At 37.3% G+C, this 22,420-nt stretch overlaps 5 protein-coding genes and 2 non-coding genes across 17 annotated transcripts; 4 read left to right on the top strand and 3 right to left on the bottom strand.

Annotated features, from left to right (window-relative positions):
* The first annotated feature begins 1,533 nt into the window (after positions 1-1,533).
* Positions 1,534-1,654, top strand: F25B5.8. The gene has a single exon (NR_052343.1). It is a non-coding gene; the product is annotated as an Unclassified non-coding RNA F25B5.8 (non-coding RNA).
* On the bottom strand, positions 1,541-1,663 carry F25B5.9. Its single transcript, NR_052342.1, has one exon. It is a non-coding gene; the product is annotated as an Unclassified non-coding RNA F25B5.9 (non-coding RNA).
* Positions 1,664-3,926: 2,263 nt separating this feature from the next.
* nop-1 (Pseudocleavage protein nop-1) lies at positions 3,927-7,530 on the bottom strand. 2 transcript variants are annotated; one of them, NM_065897.7, is made up of 11 exons: positions 7,367-7,473; positions 6,909-6,945; positions 6,801-6,860; positions 6,396-6,752; positions 6,007-6,348; positions 5,776-5,949; positions 5,217-5,721; positions 5,037-5,167; positions 4,900-4,987; positions 4,658-4,843; positions 3,927-4,610 (listed from the first exon to the last, which is right to left on the bottom strand). In NM_065897.7, the coding sequence occupies exons 2-11, from the start codon at positions 6,942-6,944 to the stop codon at positions 4,216-4,218; spliced, it is 2,274 nt and encodes a 757-aa protein (NP_498298.1). In that variant the 5' UTR covers position 6,945; positions 7,367-7,473; the 3' UTR covers positions 3,927-4,215. The 2 variants fall into 2 exon arrangements, with proteins under 2 accessions (NP_498298.1, NP_001293631.1); NM_001306702.2 differs by having other exon boundaries at positions 3,930-4,610; positions 5,217-5,727; positions 7,367-7,530.
* Positions 7,531-8,005: 475 nt separating this feature from the next.
* On the top strand, positions 8,006-12,695 carry nono-1 (the record flags this gene model as incomplete). 4 transcript variants are annotated; one of them, NM_065894.5, is made up of 7 exons in its annotated part: positions 8,006-8,152; positions 8,206-8,560; positions 9,418-9,719; positions 10,269-10,364; positions 10,959-11,155; positions 11,857-12,384; positions 12,448-12,695. In NM_065894.5, 7 exons carry the CDS (start codon positions 8,037-8,039, stop codon positions 12,540-12,542), a joined length of 1,689 nt encoding a protein of 562 aa, NP_498295.3. The 4 variants fall into 4 exon arrangements, with proteins under 4 accessions (NP_498295.3, NP_001379859.1, NP_871666.1 ...); NM_181937.5 differs by lacking the exons at positions 11,857-12,384; positions 12,448-12,695 and having other exon boundaries at positions 8,037-8,152; positions 10,959-11,214; NM_001372604.3 differs by lacking the exons at positions 8,006-8,152; positions 8,206-8,560; positions 9,418-9,719 and having other exon boundaries at positions 10,336-10,364; positions 12,448-12,542.
* A 17-nt stretch (positions 12,696-12,712) lies between these two features.
* On the bottom strand, positions 12,713-17,369 carry F25B5.3 (the record flags this gene model as incomplete). Of its 5 annotated transcripts, NM_001379733.2 has the most annotated exons (5): positions 12,721-13,147; positions 13,241-13,343; positions 13,392-14,211; positions 15,914-15,968; positions 17,261-17,351. In NM_001379733.2, the coding sequence occupies 3 exons, from the start codon at positions 17,349-17,351 to the stop codon at positions 14,196-14,198; spliced, it is 162 nt and encodes a 53-aa protein (NP_001367733.1). The 5 variants fall into 5 exon arrangements, with proteins under 5 accessions (NP_741161.1, NP_498293.1, NP_001367733.1 ...); NM_171141.5 differs by lacking the exons at positions 15,914-15,968; positions 17,261-17,351 and adding an exon at positions 14,284-14,387 and having other exon boundaries at positions 12,713-13,147; NM_065892.7 differs by lacking the exon at positions 15,914-15,968 and having other exon boundaries at positions 12,717-13,147; positions 17,261-17,369.
* Positions 17,370-17,518: 149 nt separating this feature from the next.
* On the top strand, positions 17,519-20,037 carry F25B5.6 (Putative folylpolyglutamate synthase; the record flags this gene model as incomplete). 3 transcript variants are annotated; one of them, NM_065890.2, is made up of 5 exons in its annotated part: positions 17,541-17,725; positions 18,109-18,533; positions 18,585-18,892; positions 19,050-19,508; positions 19,559-20,037. In NM_065890.2, exons 1-5 carry the CDS (start codon positions 17,667-17,669, stop codon positions 19,871-19,873), a joined length of 1,566 nt encoding a protein of 521 aa, NP_498291.1. In that variant the 5' UTR covers positions 17,541-17,666. The 3 variants fall into 3 exon arrangements, with proteins under 3 accessions (NP_001359969.1, NP_498291.1, NP_001022548.1); NM_001372603.2 differs by having other exon boundaries at positions 17,519-18,533; positions 19,559-20,035; NM_001027377.6 differs by lacking the exon at positions 17,541-17,725 and having other exon boundaries at positions 19,559-19,873.
* A 90-nt stretch (positions 20,038-20,127) lies between these two features.
* On the top strand, positions 20,128-22,419 carry F25B5.5 (CDK5RAP1-like protein). Its single transcript, NM_065889.8, has 8 exons — positions 20,128-20,597; positions 20,877-20,942; positions 20,994-21,138; positions 21,189-21,549; positions 21,594-21,747; positions 21,793-21,923; positions 21,967-22,116; positions 22,166-22,419. The coding sequence occupies exons 1-8, from the start codon at positions 20,132-20,134 to the stop codon at positions 22,334-22,336; spliced, it is 1,644 nt and encodes a 547-aa protein (NP_498290.1). The 5' UTR covers positions 20,128-20,131; the 3' UTR covers positions 22,337-22,419.
* Position 22,420: the final 1 nt, after the last annotated feature.

Genomic DNA, 22,420 nt, shown 5'->3' with positions numbered 1-22,420 from the left:
TGATCGGAACAGTTACGGACATAACACACTTATACAGTGAGGAATGCAAAAAGTGTATCGTCTGGCTTCTGACTAATTTCGATGGGGAAAACTTGGAAACTTGAAGAACTGAAACAAAAAGTGAAGAAGGTTTGAATGTACAACCATTTCTCTCTCTGAACACATTCTATTCTTATCACTGACAACATATCACTCCCATTCGTTTTATCAATTGGTGTGAATAAGTGTTTACCGTTTTTTTTAGTTAAACAACTTTTATATTCTAATAGGCAAACAACTAAATAGTCATAAAAAAGTAGCGGCAAATTTAACAAACTTGCAAGTTCCAATAGCAAAAGTTTCTTTTAAAAAATCACTACACGTAGGCCCAAACTTACATGCACATGTCTTGACCCTAATGAAAGCGTTCCCCTACTGCTCAAATTCAATTTTTTTTTAAATAATTATTTTAATTTTTAAATCTGTCAGTACAGAAAGATTTTACGAGGGTGTTTTTCAGGAGAAATTTTTTTTTAAATTGATTTCAAAAAGTTTTAATGAGCGCCTCAATTGATGAGGTATGTAATTGGAAGTACTCAGGAGCTGCAAATATTTTTAAGTAACGTGGCTACTTTGCAAAATGTGTTCAAAATATGACAAACAACATAAAGTTTACAATAATGAAGACATAACTAACTAATTGATTGTTGATGTTATCTTCAAAAAAGAATTCAATTGGAAAGATCTATTGAAAAGATTAAAATTCTGTCAAAGTACTTCTACAAGGTTAACCATTTGGAAGAAGAATGTGTAAACCATTTCCGAAAATCGAACAAATGTTTGTTTGATAGCGAGCAATACCTGATGGTTAAGCTGTACAAATAATAGAGTGTAGTAATGTGTATGTACTAGTTCAAAAGGAATTATTTTTCATTCATGGTATTAGATGTTTAATTTGAGATTGTTTTATCCAGTTGTTTCAAATCAAACGCAATATTCGAAATAGTTTAAATTGATATTTTTTCAATATATTGGGAACATCACACAGATAAGTTTGAAAGTGGCTCGCGGCGGGTTATTTTTAATACACACACAACAAATTTCTATCAGCCTCCTGCCGTTAGGCCTGCCTACTGGAGTACATCTGAATATAGCTTTGTTTCAATTTCCAAAAATTAAAACGGAGGTAAGTTTACACATATTAACACTCAAAACAGAAAATAGGCGGTAGGCAGGAGCGTAGGCTTGAAGACGTACCTGCTCACCACGCCTAGTCTAGTTAAATGTTCAAAACTCCTCCAAACTAAAGAAATTTCAAGACAATGCTAAAAGTCTGAAACTACAGTACTCAGTTTAGATTAATATGTTATTGTGGTTGGCCTGCCAAGTTTCACTAGATATTGGAAACAATAACAGACTGCGGGAACAGCAACAAAAATAAAAAATGAGATGAACAAAGAGAAGAGAGAGTCTAGGCTTTGGAACGATTGAAGAAGAGGGGCAAAACACGTAATGAGCAAGAACAATAAGAAACAACGAAAAGCACCCGTCGATGCAAGAGAGTTAGAGGAACAGCGGCGGCGGCGGCGTTTTTGAGCTCCCGGCGGGAAGAAGAACACGAAGCACGGGAGGAGAGAGTAGTAGGATCAGAGACCCGCAGACACGTGTGTATGGACGTGTTCACAATTGATTTTCGATGCAGACGATGGGTGTCGAGAAGAGATGCAAAAATTATGGAGAAGCAGTTGAAAATAGTGTGCACTCTTGAAGAGTTTCTAGGCAGTCATATTTGCAATGTAATTGACAATTTTTTTGAGATCGGTGAGAGGTTGAGAGGGGTGAAAGAGAGCGAGAACTGTTGGTTATCACAGTGACTATCAGGTCGCAACAAAAAAAATAGAGATAGATAGAGGGTGAAGGGGAATGGACGGAAGGTTTTGAGAAAGTTTAGTGGGGATTTATGACCAGGGTTATCGGAGAATAGAATCAGAATCACTAAGGATAGGCATGACCGTATTTGTCGGTGACTGATTGATGGGATGGTCAGAAGAAATGGGATTTTAAAGGTACAGAAGATGAAGATGTCAATTGATGGCAAAGATCATCGGTCATACCACAAAGACATATGTGCCTTTAAATTGCAGGGTTACTGTAGTTTGAACAAAACCTCTCAAAATTGTTCACTATGAAAGTGTGACCAAATGCATTAAGATATGTGGTAGGCGTCCTCTGCCTGCCTGCGTGCCTACAAGGTATGTCTAAATTGCCGTGATGATAGTCTACTTTGTCGTGAAAGATATTAAAAGACAAATAGTTGCGTGGAAGGCTTAAAGGTGCTGGAGTAGCGCCAGTGGGGGAAACGGTTTAAAATCACCTTTAGTGCTAACAATAAAATGACTGAATATCAAAGGAATGAGCTTTCATACAATTTTACATGGGGTCATTTATTTTAAATGGGGTCCTTTAGATTCGCCCGCTTTCTATTCTTTCTCTCATAGTCAGTCAGTTTTTTGTATACAAAAGGTGAAATTGAAAGGATTCGTTTTTATAAGCTTCCGCCAGATGGAGAATCTCATTCCCGAAAAGATTACACATAAAACAACTGGAGTGTATTTGTATGTGTTCGTGGAATGAAATGAATTAGATTGACATTTACATAATTTGCATCTTTCATATTATTTGTGTAGTTTGAATTGATTGATGGGTTTAATGAGGATCAGGGATTTTATTATTAGAAATACCTATTTTCTAATCAGAAGTGCTTCTTTTCTAATTAGACCCCCAACGTGGTTGTCTGAGGAATCAGTGAAAACTAAAACTAAGTACGCAGAGAACATATTGAAAAAGCCCAAAGATATACTAAGACGCGGAATTTTGTGCCAAAAGTACGGTACCCGATCTCGACATGACACGTTTTTGTTAAATAAGAGAATTTTCGTATTTAACAAAAAATGTGCGCGCCATTAAAGATTACTGTCATTAAAAACTTTCGTTGCTGCGGAATTTTCTTTGATAAAAAATTTTTCTCTTGATTTGTTAAAGTTAAAACTTGTTATTCTTATATTTGAGTTTTAATTATATTTTTACCAAAAAACTGCGTGAATTTGATGCAAAGTCCGCAATAACAGAAGTTTGAAGTTACAGTACCCTTTAAACTTAAATTTAAAGAGTACTGTAACTTCAAACTTCTGTTATTGCGAAATTTGCTTCAATTTGACATACTTTTTTGATAAAAAATTTTTTATTTTTATTTAAAGATCTGCGCATTTTTGTATTCAACTAAAATCTATCGCGTCACCGTATTTTTGGCGCAAAAAAACCCGTAATTTTCTTCATAATCAGCGAGAATCCCATAAAACAAATCTCGGTTAAACCAGGATAAAGAAAACAAATAATAAGAGAGAAGGGTGATAAAATGAACTTGAAGTGATAAATGCAAAGGAAATAAGTGAGAAGAGATGAAACTTATGATATCAGATTACCTATCTCTTTTTCAATTTATCTTCTGCACTTTTTTCGTGTGCTCACATTTTTGAAATTCAAATATTCCGTTGATAAAATTAAATTCGTGGAATTCGGACTTCCACGTGGTACACTCACAACAGGTGGACAAACATCGAATTGAAGTGGATGAGAAAAGAAGAGCCGATGGACACAAAAATATTTCTTTCTCTCATTAGACACTTGTTTCTCTTTTTATCAATTGAGACAAAGATAATAAAATAGTATAGAAGATTAAGAGACGCAGAGTTATCTCAAATGATCGATTGATCAACCATTGAGCAACAACTAACCGGTCCATCCGAATTGGAATATCGGATGGAAAAGTTGAGAGATGAAATATTTTCTTTTTTTTTAATTGAAAAAATCAATTCATTCACCTCGTTTTTGCAAAACTCCAAAAATGAAGGACGTTTCATGAAAATCAAAAATTCCTCAAAAAAAAATAGTAAGCCTTCACACACTTTATTACAAAAAAATACGAACAAATCGAGGGAAAGAGGATAGAAACATCAGGGGCATTCTATTCACAGTAATCCTCAAAAAGTGAAGAGAAAAATGCAAGGATGAAAAGGTGTAGAGCTTAATTTTTAGATAATAAAACTTGCTATGAAAACACAAAAAAATATATCAACCGTTTTGAGGAGGAAAGAGAAAGGTAACATGAATTGAAAGAAATTTTGAAAATTGACGAGATCGATAATACATTTAACAACAAGACACACATTTCACAGCTCAAATTTTAGCTCCAAACACAGTTGAAGTGCTCGCTGTGGATTGAGTGTCGAAATCATCGTTTGAACTTGCCGGCCCATCAGATTCGGAGATTGCAACCGACAGTTTGAGTTCATCGAACTTGTTGCGTAGAAGGATGACATTATTTGGAGTCACCCCAGCGAGAATACATTTTCCGTTCGGCATCCATCGTTTTGTATTCATTAATATTCCATCGAGCATCAGGAATATTGCGTCGATGGTTCCTTTTGAATCCCATTCCTCTTCTGATTGGCAGAACATTGGATAAATGAGCATTGTAGATGATTCTCGCATTTTTGTGATCCTTTTCCATTCTTCAATCGACTTGCACAAGCCACTTCTAACATTCCGAAGGTGATCAAGGTTGATGTCAGCTGAAATTCAAAAAAATTGAAATCAACATTCAATTGAGAATATTTACCATTAGAGGAAACCGAGTCATTAAGACTTTTCAAGCTCGCTTGTGGCTGCTCAGGCATCACAAACACGAGCTCCGGTTCGTATTCGGTGATTGATCCGCAGCGATCAGGTCGATAATTTGACACGATCTCCTCTTTCACCCTTTTCGAAAGTTCACTGTCCATGAATGTGGCAGCAGTAGTGGAAACTGAAATATGTCAAATTAGAATATGAGGATCGTTATGCAATAAAATGTTGGCTTACATGGAGATCCATCTGCCTTGATATCAACAGCCACGACATCAAACTGCAAATTCTCGCTTTGAGAAGTGTCGGAGGACGACGATTCAGTCTGGAAAAAATTGTATTGAATTTATTCATACAACTCGGATACAACTTACGAGTTGAGTTTCAAACAACTCATCCATTTCCAACTGCTTCTGCTTTTTGACTTGTTCAATTTTTAATTTCAGAAGCTCTCCTGCTGGAACATCGGAAATGATAATACGGTCCAGAAGGCGTCGAGTGCGTTCTGGAAATACATTTTCTATAAACAGGATATTTGAATCATTTGGGATTACCTTTTTTGCCTTCATCATCACGCCTCGATCCACATCTTGATATGCTTTGACCGGATCTAGACCCAATCGTCCCGTATCCTTGATCTGATGTTCCACTGGCTATACTTCCGACTCCAGATGAAATCGACGAATTCCCAGTGAGCGTATTGCGACGCGACGATTGAGAAACGATTGGACTGGGAACATACTCATTCAATTTCACTGTCGAATTTGAGCCCATTCGGAAAACTGAAGAAATACGTTGCGACAGATTAGAAGAAGATGCCGTTTTCTTTCGAAGCTTTGGTTGCTGAGGTGATTCCGTCAAGTCTTTCGGATTTTTGCTCGCAGAATCATTTACAGAGAGTCCGCTGACAGATGTGAACTCGTTGAAAGAGACTACAGATGCCCGTCTTGATTTTTTGTCCATATACTGCTCCGACGCTTGGTTGTTGTCACTCATTCTCCGATCCTTCGATTCACTTTTTCCTGGGAAGATTTTTCGGAAAATTGAGCTCCGGCGTCCCTGAAACTATACATTACACTCGTCAAAGACGCTTCGATATCAGAAAAAACTCACAATGCTAGATCCTCCAACACCAGAAGCTCTTTCGGACGTCGTCGAAAGTCGTGACATTGAGCATGTCCCTTCATCTGCTGAATCATTGTGTGATGTGACATTGTTGTCAAAATATTCCTTAGCCGCCCCGAACACTTCTTCGTCTTCTTCAGCAATTGGAGCATCAACACGAATCTGAAAAAAAAGTGGTAACGAATAAATAATGTAATTTCAATATAATTTTATTCTTACCGAACTATTAGAGACCGTCAATGCTTCTTCTTCTGGTACATCTTCCATGTTTTTCGAAGACAAGTTCCGTTTCTGAATGGACATCCGCATGGAACGCCGCATCGGAGTACCACCACCTTCAGATTTTGAAGTGGGAACTCGACGAACAGCGCTATTGCAAAGAGATCGGAATAGTGCTGGAGGCATATCATCTTGGTTTTCAGGAACACTTCTAGTCGACATACGTAATCCATTTCTCATCAATGGATTGCGACTTGGAGTACAAAAAACAGAGGTGGATCCAATGGAAGCAGAGTCTTCATCGATAGTGTGGCAAGATCCAATAGACATTCGAGATTCAATCTGAAATAAATGTTTGCGAAGTGGATTTTGCTATGCTTTTCTCGTACCGAAATCGCATCATCCATCTTTGAAGTGAATTCCAGTTTCGATGAGCCTATCTCTGGCAATATGAAAGTCACACTTTCACCGTCTGGAGGTGGAACAGGTGTGAATGAATCCCTATTGACAAGAGTACGAAGCATCGCATTCTTCGCGACGTTAGGAAACTGTGCACTGTGACAGGATTCCACGGAAGTGATGCTTGATTCACTGGTGATTGAAAGATGCGTCTCATTCGCTATGGTGTCCATTTTTGAAGATGAGGCAGATTTGTTGGTGCTCTTCAAAGTAGTGGAGCTCTTCACCTTCTTGAGAAATCCTTTGAAAATTGAAGATCTTCGGTTCTCGCCATTCTGTTCAGATTTCTGAAAAAAAAACGAGTTAATAATACATCTAAAGGGATTAATAAATACCTCCTCGAACCAATGTTTCTCCTTTTTCGTTTGGTGATCTGCATGATCACGATCATCGCTCTGCAAAATACATCAATTAATTTGTAAATAATTTAAATTCAAACTTACGTGAATGTCGCTTTTTCGTTTCTTCGGCGCCGACATGCTGAAAAATGGGTCGATAATTGAAGGAGAACACTTTTTTATTTGAATGACGCGGTAAGCGGGACAATACCGCAGCTGCTAGGCCAACCAGCGCAATGGCTAGTCCACACTTACTCACAGCCATAAGAATGAGAACAAGCGACGTATTGTGAGTATTGCTAACAAGTTAGTAAGTAAGATAATAAGTTTGTTTTTTCGGTCGAGAGTTCGGTTCGGTTCGAAAATTCAACCACTTTTCCAAAGACGAGACTATTTGAATCTTTTGATTAAAAGGTATTTTTTAAACTAATTTTAATTTTGAACAAGCCGAGAAAAAATTATGAATATGCAAACGATTGAATTATTGGATGGAACAACAATTTAATTTACAATTAGCAATCTCTCACAGATAGTGGCTCTTGTTTTGAAAATTAAAAACTTACACTTCTTCTAAAGCGTGTAAATCGAACGTGTTCGACGTCGTTGCCTATTTTCGACTCCGAAAATTTGAGCCCGTTTTTGCTAGAAGCGATGGAACACAATAACGTGAGAAACGTGAGAAAATTGCGAAACACAAAAACAGTTTTACTACGGTAATCGTAACGAGACCCGTCGACTGAATTAATTAAATTTCCTTTAACTTTCTTGTCGTGGCAGGACACTTGCTTTGATGAACTCTGTGCGCCTTGAAAGTTTTCATCATGAATTAATTCGAATTTGTACAAATTTTTTGCGGCTTTTATTTTCTTGAATATAGTTGTTTTCTAGTTTATTTTTGCAATTTTGACCGGGTTTTTAATTAAAAAAAACATCGATTAATAAACCCGATTGCAGTCATAAATGTTTAAATCATTCAGCTTCTGTGAATGTTTTTTTTATTTTAATTCGACGCGTTCGTTTTCTTTCCGGTATCTCCTTTTTCTCTGTGCCCTCTCTACTTTCTCTAACCACTCAAAGACAGAGTATGGAAGACGCGACGCGTCTCTCCGCGCTGCGTTCAGCCGCGTGTGCACCCTTTTCTATCGATCCGTTCATTTTTCACTAATCTCTTTCTTTTAATAAACTATTTATTTTAATTTTGCAGAAGGAGAATAACAAAAAACCTTCTAAAAGATGAGTGGTGCAAGGAGAGACAACAGGCGTTCAAATGGTCGTGATGATTCATCAAGAGTTGCAAAAGCGGAAAACGATCGCAAACCAGGGAGGGAAAATCGCGGAGGAGATGAAAAGTAAGTTTTTCTTTACATATTTAGTTGGTATTCTGTACAATTTATATTTTCAGGCGTGGAAATTCCAACAATGCAGCTCGCAGTGGTGGCGGAGGTGGAGGCAACCGCGGTGGAGCCGAACGTGGAATTGCTCCGGCTCAACAGCCGTACGACAACAATGGAGGACACAGAAGCGGTGGTGGTGGTGGAAGAAGTGGTGGTGGTGGAACTTCTTTCAATGGAGCAGCGTTCACTGAGTCCCAACTGATGGATGAAGTTCCAAAAAAGAAGTTCACTGGAAGATGTCGGCTTTTCGTCGGAAATTTGCCAAATGAAGTTAAAGAAACCGAGCTAAAAGAACTTTTCTCTCCACATGGAGATATTGCTGAGTGCTATTTATCTGGAAAAGGATTTGCGTTCTTAAGACTGGTTAGTTTATTTAAATATTTTTTAAAGTTGCATTTACACCTCTCCTATCTATTTTCACTAATCGCCGCGAAGCCGAGGTTGCCAAAAGTACACATTTAAATCGGACTCATTGGGTACTCAAATACTATCAAATGCTGAAGGACTCATTCTCGTAAACTCAAAATTAGTGGACTCCACCATCTCTATGTGTATTTACTCGCTGTTTCTAAACTTCAAATTGCAACTCAACCCAATGTATATCTCAATCGTAACTTCTTCCTGTGGACTCGTGTTTTTAAAAATATCAAAACTTGTGAACTAATTGTAAAAATATTTTCTGTGCTTGGTTTACCTCGGCAACGCGTTTTCAGATTTCTACGGTCCACAGAAGTTTGCATCTACGTCAATTATTGTAGAAAATCCATCTCTTTAATTCAAATAGTCTCCTGTTGAAAGAAATAATTTTGTTACTTTCAACCAGCAGGTTCTGGAGGTCCTATAACTTTATTTTTTCCTTTGTTTATTCATTAGCAAACTATTTTCTATGTCACCGAAAATTTTCAGAGCTTGTCTGGTTACTTTCGGAAAATTCCTTTGAGAGAAAATTCCGTAGACAAAATTCAATTTTTCGCATTATATCGCAGCTTGGAAGTTTATCTCGTATAGAATATTATTTATGAAGCTTCTAGAGTTTTCTTTTAATTTTTGAGCCTTTTAATTGTTTTATCGATTAATTATGCATTCATTCGTGCTTTTAGATTTCTCTAGAAGCTTCAACTATCTCCCTAAAGTCTTTCGAAAAGAAAGGTGATCCATTTTCAAATTATATTTAATTTTTCTTCTTATTGTCCTCATTTCTATTTCAATTTACTTCACAGGATACACGTGCTCACGCTGAAAGTGCCAAGGAGGCCATCGACGGTCGCATCATTCACGGCCGTCAAGTACGTGTTAGATTCGCAGTTCATGGAGCGGCGATTCGAGTTAAAGAACTCTCGCCAACTGTCTCCAATGAGATGCTCTATCACGCATTCTCACATTTTGGAGATGTTGAAAGGGCTGTTCATATTGTCGACGAAAAGGGAAGACCAACCGGAGAAGGAATCGTAGAATTTGAAAGAAAGCCGAATTGTAACGAGGCAATGGCTGCTATTCGCGATAAAGTGTTCTTATTGACCGCGTGAGTAAGCTGAATCATCTGAGAATGAACTGGAGAGCGCTTTGAAACTTTCAATGGAATCGGAACATAAACTTTTTAATAAGGATTTTTGTAGCTAGAAATCTTGGAAACCACTAGAATGTGTAGAATTTCAAAGCTGAGGGTCACAAGAAATTAAATGAACTTTAATTTACTCACATTTTCCTATAAACTGTAGTTTTTTGTCATATATATTTTACTAGCTGTACCCCAAATTTCTTTTCGATGGAATACAAAATATAAAAAAGAATAAATACAAAAAAAATCACATGTAATTTTTAAATTTAAAAACAATTCGGGTACAGTTAATACACAAGTACCTTAAAGCCTTTTTTCTTCCAAAAAGCTTATAAAATCGTAAGATTTGTAAGCTTTTTGTCATCATTTTCTAGGCACATTTAAATATTTCGGGGGAGACATTTATCATATGAAATTTATATCATGATACTGTAGTTAGTTAACTAACAATACGGGAATCCCCAGTGGGTTTTAATTTATTTCTTCAACATTAAACCGGTATATTTTGTATAGGAGTCCGAAACCACTGATTTGTGAAGTGCTGGAACCAAGAGATGAAGACGATGGACTGGCCGAGAGAATGATCCCACGTACACCGGGACTCTCAAAGTAAGTTTTGGACTGTAGACATTTGGCAAATTAAGGGTTTTTTGTCTGAATATTGAGATATTCCAATAGAGTGCTCACTTTTTATTGGAATATCGATTTTTGTTTTTTTTTATTTCAAAAATAAATCAAAAATTCCTATATTTCGAATACCCACAAATTTTTTAAAAATTTCTCTGATTTTTCTAAGAGAGTTTTAATTTGTGTCATCGTCAATCTTGAACAAGGCTTGATAACTGGAATATTCTTGTAAAGTTTAAAAACCTTACTTTGATTTCCAATTTTTCTTAAATAAAATACCACCAAAAAATCAAAAGCCTTGGATGTTTTATCTAGTTCAGTAAAAATTTTGTCTTTTGATTGCTTAAAATTAAGAAAATCTATTTATGATTTGAAGCATTTTTGACTTTAAATATATTTTAAGGAAGCGGGTTGAGCTATTTTCATAATTTTTCATTTATGCTTATGTCATTTATGGTTATTTCTTAAACAAAACAGTCTTGAAACATATTTTTTTCGAAGATATTAAAACAGTTTAACAATTAATTATTTACTTCCTTTCTTATTATAATCAAAAGACTGTAATTCGTAATCTAGGGAACGTGAGCTTGGACCGCGTTTCCCGACACCAAACAGCTTCGAGTATGTGTATGGAATGAAGTGGAAGGAATTGTATGTTGTGGAGCAAAAACGTCGTGCTCAACTCGACGAAGAGCTTCGCGAATCACGTCGACGATTGGAATCTGATATGGAGCTCGCTTATCAAGACTATCAAGCACAGATGCTCAGAGAAGGTTACCTTATGTTTTTTTTGCTCTTTTTTTGGTTTCGTGCATTATTTTTCTTTTTCTAGACTTGGGGGAGTTCCTGGTTCGGGGGATTTTATTTAAAAAAATATTTATTATTGGAAAAAGGTGGTTTTGATTACTATAAAAATTATTATGGGCGGGAAGGGAAATGTAATCACAAATTCTCTTTTACAAAGATGATTATATCATCATTTTCTATTGTGAATCACATTTCAAAATGCTATAGCTGAGCAATATACGCCGCAGTTTTTTACAATTTTTAAAAGTTGATAAATCTGAAGTTGTGTTGTGTCCAATTCCCGATTATTTTTTGTTGAATATTTCTCGAATAACTATAAATTCAGAAATACTTTTCAAAAATCTTTGTGATGATTTTCTTCATTTTAAGTTTTCAAAGAGTTAAACTCTATTTACCGAATGTTTAATTTTTAGCAATAAACAAAGGAATCGCTTTTTTCTTTTGCCTTCGGAATACTTTTAAGTTAATTTTTTTTTTTTAATATTTTGCGGACATATAGTGAAATAGGGTAAAAACAATATAACCAGTCAACTAACTGATATCTCGTCACGGGGTACTAAATATATTACTGTACGTCTCCATTTTCAGTTAAAAGAAATTAATTTAATTGTTGATCCTCAGCACTCATTTCTTCTGTCTCTTCCAATATACATTTAAATTCTTTCAGATCTCCAACGCCGCCAACAAGAGCTAGAACGTCTTGAAGCTGCTCGCCGCGAACGTATGCGTGGTCTTGGTGGACCACCACCAGGAATGCCAGGAGGTGTGCCACCACAAGCTCAGCCATTCAACCCACACGGAGGATCAATGTTCGGCGGACCTGGAGGACCAGGTGGACCACCACCATTCGGTCAACCGTTCCAACAAGCACCACAAGGAATGTTCAATGTTCCTACAGGACCTCCACCACTGATGGGAGGTGGTGGAGATCCTAGAGGACCACCAGGTGGAATGGGAGGACCACCAGGACACGGAGGAATGGGAGGTCCCCCAGGACACGGAGGACAAGGCGGACCACCAGGTCATGGAGGAATGGGAGGACCACCACCAGGACAAGGAGGGCCAGGGGGTCCGGGAGGACCTGGAGGTCCTGGAGGAATGCTTCCAAAATCTCACGGACGGAGTAACATGATCGAAGGAGTCCAACGATTATTGCAGATCTTCAAAAGTGATAATGGACCACCAGGAGGAATGCGTAAGTTTTAAAATTCTTCGTTTTATTGGATCTGGTTCGAGATTAATGTTTCCTCGATTTCAGCCGGCCGTGATTATCCACCACAGCAAGGACCAGGAGGCATGTTCGGATCATATGGCGACGGAGGTTACCCACCGGAGAAGAAGCAACGACGATAGAGATGTTGAGCATCATATCTGTTTTATATACTTTCTTGATTTGGTTTTTATTTTATTTTCCTGTCTACAACGCTCTGCATCTTCTATTCATTCAATTATTCATCTAGAAGTGGCTCCTTGTTTCCACTTTGGATCTCATTCGTTTGACTTTATAATTTAACCAGAATACATTGCTTAATATTTCAGCTTTTTATTTTTCATCTATACATGTATACTAGCGAGTAGAAGACGACCTTTTAAAGGCCAAACTGGGATTAGTATCAGACTTTTGAATCGGGAGCATGGTAATTTGTAGACTGGGAAAAGCAGAACAAAGCAATGACCGGTGAAAGGAGGCGGGTGTGGGTGCTCAAAAAACGAGCATTCAAGAATAATTGCAAATAGAATTTGGGTAAGAACAATGCGAATAAAAGTGGTCAGTATCCATCTCGCCAGCGAGACACGACAGATAAAACATGAAAATTTGAAGAGAATAAGGAAGTGAAGAATCAATGTGATGAGTTGATGATGTCAACAATCTTTTGAGCCACATTCAACGTCGGATCATGAATCAGGACAATGTCGTAGACTTCCTCATAGTGCTGGAGAGCGGCGGTGTCGTCAAGCTGAAAATTGAGAAGAAAATTATGGAAAAATTGACAGTCTAAATAATTTTGAAAAAAAGATAACTTTCAACAATTTAAAGTTAAAATCCTTACCGATCCATTGTAATATCCAACTTTCAACGTGGGCCCGTCTCTTTCAACTCCAACGTCCATGTGAATATCACCCATCGAGTCACCGAGCAGAATTACGTTTACTCTGAAAATTTAAAATTCGTATCAATGCAGTTATTTAGATTGTTCTCACCTTCCAGCAATATCATGGAAAAACGATGTTTCCTTCTGAATAACTGATGAATTCTTGCAGAAAGTGTGGATCAACGGCTCGGAGAATGCACAAGCGTTGTCATCCTCATCGAACAGAATCATGTTGGAGATGAAATGTGTGTTGCGTGGAATTGCGCCGAGCTTCTGCTGAAGGAAATACTCAATGATGTTTCCGATTCCTGCACTGAAGATGACAAGTGGAATGTTGTGTGCATCGAGAGCTTCAATAAAATCTTCAGCTCCATCTTTGAAAACAATTCTCGATTGACGAACAAAGTCTTCAATTGTGTTCTTTGAGAACTTTTCGTTGACAATCAATGAATGACTTGTTCCCCACCATTTCTCCATATGTGGAATCTTTTCCTCCATCGTCAGATTCGGCGAGAACTCAATCGGATAATACTTGTTTTTCAGATCAACAAACTTTTGTCCCAATTCTGGCTTTAACCGCATTACATTATCATCAAAAACTCCATGGGTGGTCGAAAGACGTTCTCCTTGCTCATTGGCGAATCGAGACAGTGTATAGTCAAAATCACTGATAACTACAGTTTTCCCGGCGCCTCCAACAACCATTTTCCGAAGTTTCGCCGCAACTGCAGTTGGATCAGCAACCAGAATCTGTTCTTCTCCAAGTAGGTAGTTCATCAGTAATGGCACGACATCAGTCTTTTTCAGCTGTTCGATGCATTCTGCTTCAGCGCAGGCAGCTGCTGCATTCACAATTTCGGCGGCTTTGAACATTGAAAATTGTGATTGGTCGAGTGTGGCAGAGAGTGGTGTGTCAGTGAGGGTTTCGGCTGAAAATTGGAAAATCATTAACGAAAAAATACAAATATCAGATAAAAAAGGGCAAGTTTTTAACAACTTACACGAGTTAGCAGAATTCATAGTTCTTACTACTAGTATCTAGAATATCGAAATAAATCTAAATTTCACAAGTTACTAACTACTCTTATACTGGTCAAATGAGAGATCTCAATTAATTCTTTTTTCACGCTCAAGTGGACATGAAACACTTGAACTGAAAAGGACATGAAAAAACTCGAGACATGGTGGAGACATGAGGGGAATGTGAACAAGTCGCCACGTGACAAAATTTTAGAGGTCAATTGAAGTATGGTGTCTGCGCATACAGACGGAGACAACTTGAACTTTCAAAATTGGATAAGTTCCAAAAATGTATTAAAAATGGGTTACTGTATCTAGATTTAGAATATATGAAGATCGCGACGATTCGTTACCTACGATTTTTGGGATGTATAATTTTTAAAAAAATTAATCAAATATACCTTAAAATGAGCCTAGAAACGTGCTTTTTAACTTGAAAAAAAGAAAGAAAGCTAAATATTTAGAAGTTAGGTCGAAGATCAAAGTGTCTAAAAGTCAAAAGTAAATATTGGGACGGGAAAAGAGTTCTCCCCAGCAATCTCGACGATTTTATAGTTAACCCAACGAACGCTCCGCCCCTTTTAGACGTTCCTCTCTCTCTCTCTGTCTCTCTGTCTTCTTCTATGCTGCGAGAATCTCACAATTTCCAACAAAAAAGTAAAGATTTATTAGTACAGTTAGTTTCGGCATCTCTGACGATATGACTGCTGTCACCGACAAAAAAATGTGACACTGTATGAGAGGGCTAGAGGGGAGAAGACAGGGGTTAACAGAAAACTGGAACTTCGGTGCCTTCAACGAGATGCGCAGAGAGAAGAGTGTTAAGCTTTTTGGCAAAGAATTCTCAAAGTGGTAACTTTAATTCAGCCGATGCACCTTTTATATTCACATTTTCATCCCGCCCAACTTGGACTTCGATTATAAATCAGAAGTAGTGGTAGCAGTAGTGGTAGTCAAGATAAGAGAGAAAGAGCCACTGTACTTTTTCGTCGTTGAAAACTCCCACAGGGCACCTTATCGACATGGCTCTTTGTTCTGTCACTGTCTAACTGATAGATAGAGTTACTGTATAGACAAAGAGACCCTTTAGAAGCGAGAGAGAGAGGGAGCAGAATACTAAATTTGAAATGGTTTACGACTGTCAAAAAGTTTGATTAGGTTTTACAGTTTATTATCGTTTAAATTGAGAACTAAACTAGTAGAGTTCAAAAAATTGAATCTGATACCAAATTTTCAGTCAATTTACATAGATGACCCAGAAGAGATTATTTATAGCCAACGGATTGCAGTGACGTATTTTGGATTTAGAATCTTCTAGGGCATTTGCTAAATGTGGCAGAGCTTCTCATTTTTCTGGTATAATATTAAAAAGTTTAGAATATTTTTTACATTCCCCAATTTTCTACTATTCATAAATGTTGAAATTATTTCTCAATTCGTGAAAAAACTCACTACAATTAATAGTCTCCTTTGAGGAGAAAACGGAAAAACAATGTCCCATGATACGAGTAGAATTTTGAAATGAACATATTTTCACGCAATTTTTAAAGTAATTTTTTAAAATTGGTATTAAACAAATTTCCTACGCAACAAATTTTAAATAGAACATACGTGTGTTCACAGACAGACACCACAGTTTGAAGCCAACAAGACTCGCGGAGCACGCCTGGAATTGGATTCGTTTAACCGTAACCCAATTTTTAATTCGAACTTTTTTCCTACTGAAATCCTCCTACTCACCTTGGATCACTGAACTTTCAGACATGTTTTGACGTGAAGATTGATAAATAACAAGGAGGCAGACGGCGGGGAGACGCGAAAAACGAAGATTTTTTTTTTTGGAGGAAATGCGAAAAACGAAAAAAGAGAGCCGCCGTCGCAGTAGGCGCACAGCAATGTGTCAAAGCGAAGACGACTTGAGCAATGAAATAGTATACGAGATGGTAGAGTCGCAGAGAAAAATATGGATCAGCGGAAGATACTTGTTGAGTTGAAACGAGAAGGAAAAAAGAGAGAGGAAAGGAAGAGGAAAAAGAAAAATAGTTTTGGGTTTTAGCTCCCTAGGAGCAGCTGAGATCAAAGATATATGTATCGAGTTCGCGAGGTTGAAAATAAGAGAAAAAGGCTCGTGTTGAAGAGTGATGAAAATGTGGTGTTTTGGAATTTTTTAGGAAATTGGATTTTCACAAAACTTCCGGGTTTCAGAAAAAATATTTTCAATAATTCAGCTGTTACGTTTTTGATGTGAAAATTTTGGATACGAAAAATAACAAACAATTCGAAAAACTCCTGCCAAGATCAATTTTTTGGAAATGGGTGTCTGCGCCTTTAGGGCCTAGAGTACTGTAGTATTTTTTTTTTAATTTAATTTGAATGCTATTACTGAAAATAGGGAAAATGTAATTATTATTTTTCAATCAAAAAAGAAATCCGAAAGAGAAAAAAAGATGAGAATCGAGAATTTTCGAAAATCCTATTTGAAAATCGGAAATCGTCACTATTTTCGAAATTTGGCGAAAGCCAAGGAGCACGGAGCGGGAATTTGGTATTTTCTGGTTTTTTACAGGAAAAGCGGAAGAGCTTTTGGCTAAAACTTATGAAAAATTCAATTTTCGAATTTTCTATTGCATCCAAAAAATCAAAATAAAAGATTGTTTGAAAATTCTGAAGAGAAAACATGTGATTTAAAAAAGAATACATGCCGCGAGAAAGACAGAGATCAAGCCGTTTTATTTATAGTATACCGACGATTTTCTTATCTTTTCTGGAAAATTAAAAATGGCTATAACTTTTAATGATTTTCCAGACTGACAGGCTAATCAGTTGGTGATAATGAGTAGGAGCTCTCCTTGAAAATTAACTGAATTTCTTGGAAATAATTTGAAATTTCACGAGATTTTGAATTTTTACAGGATAAAATTGTATTATGATCTTTACAAAGTTCTCACTTTCACTTACTTCGCAATTGTAAGATTGATTGTCGACTTTCGAATCGTCTTCCGCTAACGAAAAGGCATTTTCCTAACCTTCTTGCAACTTTATTTGACATCGACTGAAGATCTGAAAATTCTAGATAAAATCAATTTGAAATAAAAAGGAAAAGGCAGGAGGATTAAGAAGAAAAATGGAAAAACAACTGAACGAAAAGAGGAAAAAAGAACTTTGGAAGGCATATGACGTCTAGAGGGATCGAACTTAGAGAAACAGATTGATGGCCAGCCCCTCTAGCTGAGGATTCAGTTTAGCGTTGAACGTTCACTAGAACAAACAACGGAGAGAATGTCCTTCCGCGCAAACACTAAACCATGTTCTATGATCAATCTACGTTATATTATCATATTATCACATGCATCTTTGCCCCTCAATGCGTATCATTAGTTCCATTTTTGCCCCTACTCGTGGTTTTCATTCTCGCTCGACTTGGTTAGTTTTACTTATTATGTTGAGTTTTTGACTGGTTTTACGCTTATTGGATTCGAAAAATTATCGAGTAACTCTAAAATCCAACAGGTTTTATGAAAAACTTATGAAATTGGAAAAAAAAAGAAAAAAGTGAAAAATCGAAGTGGTCGCTCTTTGAGTTGCTTTCACGCGCAAGTGTGCATACACCGTCACGTCAAAATGCAGTCTTGAAATGTTATCAACTAATAATTTTTTAATGAGTTTTTCTTTTTTCTACGGCTGAAATCAGCTGCTACTAGTTCCAAACTAGCATGAAAATTAACTAATCAAAGTACCTCAATAATCCAATTAATCTCCCCGAAAAAAAACCTAAAAATGATGCGACTTTTACCTCAAACTAACAGGATTCTTCTACCAACAACATCCTCCACAGCTTGCGGTGCTAACCAACTTAGAATGTCATCTGAAAAAGCTGTACCATGCTATGAAGAATCTGTTCGTCTTTTGAATGGCCTTCAGTCAAACGCGGCGACTATCAAAAAGTTACGTGTTCAAAGGGAGAACTTGCAAGCGATTAATCTTCCGCAATGCCGAAAGTATCTGGAATCTCTGAACATATCCGCAGAAGATCTTAACGCTTTGAATATCATCCATGTGAGCGGTACGAAGGGAAAAGGAAGCGCTTGTGCTTTCGTTGAATCAATTTTAAGAAGTCAAGGGCTCCGAACTGGATTCTATTCGTCACCCCATCTGGTTCATGTTAGAGAGAGAATTCAAGTTGATGGACAGCCGGTTAGTGAGCAGATGTTTGCCGAAGAATTTTTCCATGGTAACATCACTATTTTAATTTTTTTAAAATTAATATAATTAATATTTTCAGTGTACGACATCATCAAAAGAGAGCACAGCGACAATATGCCCGCCTACTTTAAATTCTTGACTCTTCTTGCTTTCCGAATTTTCGTCAAGCTAAACGTTCAAGTTATGATTCTCGAAGTTGGAATCGGCGGAGAATACGATTGCACAAATGTTGTTGAGAAGCCAAAAGTCTGCGGAGTGACTACACTTGATTATGATCACATGTCCATTCTTGGAAATAAGTTATCCGAAATTGCATGGCACAAAGCAGGAATTTTCAAAGAAAGTGTACCGGCATTTTATTCGCCAACGACTACGGAAGCAGAAGAGGTGAAAACTTACATTTATTTAAAATCATTGTATAAAACCAAGTAGATAAGAAATTTTACGAGAAAAATAAATTTAAAATAGATATTTTAATTGCAAGTGTTACAAACACGGGTCAACTCGTTCATCCTTTTGAAAATATATATCAAAAACTATTTAGGTTCTCATCGCTCGCGCCATTTCAAAACATGTTCCACTTTTTCAAACTCCTCCGGTATCTGCCTACCAATTTGCTCGAGATATATCACCAGGAATACGTGGAGCACATCAATTCTCCAACGTTTCCATGGCTCTTCAATTGGTTCGTGCATGGGCGGAAAAATGTGGCTTCCCACTGCCAGGAGTTCCATTGTCCACTGACACCAGTGGCTTCAATGTTCCATTGTGGATGTGTGATGCCATAGAATCTTGCCGCTGGCCTGGAAGAAGTCAAATCGTTTCTACAGATCGTAATGTCACGTATCTTTTGGACGGAGCACATACTCCAAAAAGCATGGAAGCCTGCTCCGAGTGGGCAGCCGAGGAAATTGTGAATTTGAAAAAGGAGAATGTGAAGAAGATCCTCCTGTTTCAATGTACTGCTGACAGATGCCCATCTACTTTGATTAAATATTTGAAGGTAATATCTCAGATGTTTGTATTTATTCTCTAACCTATAAAAAGATTCAGCCTCTCGGAATCTCCCAAATCGTTTCATGTCCAACTCAACTCCACTCGAGCATTGATAAATCTGCTGATTCGGCCAACCTGAACGCTTCTCGAGATGAACAAGCAGAGAAGGCAAATCAATGTGTGCAGGCATGGAAAGAATCTCTGGATCAACCGGAATCTGTTACTGAAGATCAAATGAAAGTATTTGACTGCATATCAAGTGCGTATAAGTTCATCGAATCCCAAGCAGCATCTCAGGAAATCCTCGTCCTTGTCACTGGAAGTCTTCATCTTGTTGGCGGAGTTCTTAATTTGGCTGGAAAAGGAAAATAAATTTAAAATTGATATATTCTGTCTTGTTTTGCATGTTCTTGTTATTGTTGTAAATAATCCTAGGGTGTTATAGTATTTTCTGGTTTGCCATCTGTGTTCCCAATTCCCAAAGACATTTCTCTCGAATTTTTCAATTTGCTCAATAAAACTGTTGAACTTCTGTATATCTTTCTTGTTAGAATTAGAGAGGGTTATTGTGACAATAATTATTTTTATCAAACTTTTATTGAAGTTCTTGAAACTAAAAATTACAGGGAAATGCTCCGCCAGTGGTGGCTCCGCAGTGTTGGATCCTGCTCAACTGTCTATAGGGCTCATTCTGGGTGCAGTACTTCCGCCGCTGTAAAACCGAAAAGAGCAATTCCTACAGACGGACTTCAACTATCAGATTTCATAAAAGAATCCACTAAAAAACAACGCCAGAAAGCAATCATTCCGTCAATCGAGGATACAAAAGAATATCTGAATCCAGAAGATTTACAAGGAAATGGAAGAACTGTGTGCTACGTGACATATGGATGTCAGATGAATGTTAGTGACATGGAAATCGTTCGATCTATCATGACAAAGTATGGATTCGTAGAAAGTGATAAAAAGGAAAATGCTGATATTGTGCTTCTGATGACGTGCTCTATTCGGGATGGAGCCGAGAAAAAAGTATGGAATCAGTTAAAACTGATCAGATCGAACTCGGTGAATAAAGGACAGATTGTTGGTGTACTGGGTTAGTTTTTTTTTTTTTGTTATTAAATCAAAAATACTTCATTCTAAAAAACTTCCTCTATAAATTGTTACCTTCTCACATTTAACAAAAATTTGTCGTGTCGAGACCGGGTACCGTAGTTTTAGTGCAAAATTGGCGAGTCGTCTGAAAAATCTATTTAAGCAAATCTAACGGGTATCGGAAATTCGTGAAAATAGAATATAATTAATTTTGAAATTGATATTTTTCAATTTTCCAACAAACAAAATTAAATATTAGAGGTAAAAAAATGATTTCCAGGTTGCATGGCAGAACGAGTACGACACGACTTGCTAGAGAAGCGGAATTTGGTTAATATTGTCGCAGGTGCGTTAAAAAATGCGTAAAATTCATGAATAAACACCTCAAATTTTACAGGTCCAGACTCGTACCGAGATCTTCCTCGCCTTGTCGCAGTTGCTGCAGGTGGTTCAAATGGAATTAATGTGCAACTTTCTCTCGATGAAACGTATGCAGATGTGCAACCGATTCGAGTCGATAGTGCTTCCAAGACGGCTTTCATGTTTGTCGATTTAAAAATTTCAATTTTAAAAAAACATTTTAAAACTTCAGTTCGATCATGCGAGGCTGTGACAATATGTGCACATACTGCGTGGTTCCATTCACAAGAGGAAGAGAACGAAGTCGGCCTATTGAATCAATTGTAGAAGAAGTTCAGAGGCTTCGAGATCAGGGATACAAACAGGTCACACTACTTGGACAAAATGTGAATAGCTATAGAGATATGACATCGATGGATTTCTCAATGGCTCCATCGACATCACAAGAGGACAGAGTTCCCGGTTTTAAGACTGTTTATAAACCAAAAAGTGGGGGCCTGACCTTTACAACATTGCTTGAAAAAGTCGCTGATGCAGCTCCAGATATCCGATTTCGGTTCACTTCCCCGCATCCAAAGGATTTCCCGATGCAGGTAACTTTTATGAAGCTTTAATTGATAATCATGATAACCTTCAGTTGATCGAGCTTATTGCATCCCGTCCAAATCTCTGCAAACAACTTCATCTTCCAGCACAAAGTGGAGATGATGAGACATTGGAACGGATGGAAAGAGGATACACAAGAGATCTGTATTTGAGATTAGTTGATGATATTAGACATGTTTTACCAAGTGAGTATGAATCACTCTTCAAACAAAACTTAATTATTTTATCAGGCGTCTCTCTGACAAGTGACTTCATTGCCGGATTCTGTGGAGAAACTGAACAAGCTCATCAGAACACACTTTCCCTCATTCGAGCCGTTCGTTATTCATTCTGCTTCGTTTTCCCCTACAGTATGCGTGGAGTGAGTCAGTTGCTGAAAATTGTTCCTATCAGATTATTTTCAGAAAACGCGAGCACATCATCGGTTAACAGACGATGTTCCAGAAGATGTAAAAGCAAGAAGACATTTAGATTTGACTACTGTATTTCGGGAAGAAGCATTGAAATTGAACCAAGCGCTTATCGGGTCGGAACAGACGGTTTTGTTGGAAGGAGTGAGTCATCTATAAACACCAATAAAATGAATTAAAATAATATTTTTAGAAGTCAAAAAGGGATGCATCATTTTCACATGGAAGGATCGATGGTGGTGTGAAAGCAGTGTTCGACAATTCGAAACTCTGTTTGGAACCTGGTCAATATGCAAAGATTCTGATCACCGACGCCAATTCGCAGACATTGAAAGCGCAACTCATAGGACAATCCAGCATCTGATCTATAAATATAGTTGAACCTTACACTTCATAGAGTAGTTATCTTTGTTGTTTGTTATTGTTAAAGATAAATCGTTTGAGTACA

The sequence above is a fragment of the Caenorhabditis elegans genome, chromosome III (assembly GCF_000002985.6).
Source record: "Caenorhabditis elegans chromosome III".
NCBI classification, from domain to species: Eukaryota; Metazoa; Nematoda; class Chromadorea; order Rhabditida; family Rhabditidae; genus Caenorhabditis; species Caenorhabditis elegans.
Note: the sequence above shows the minus strand (reverse complement) of the source record. Positions and strands in the feature narration are given on the sequence as shown.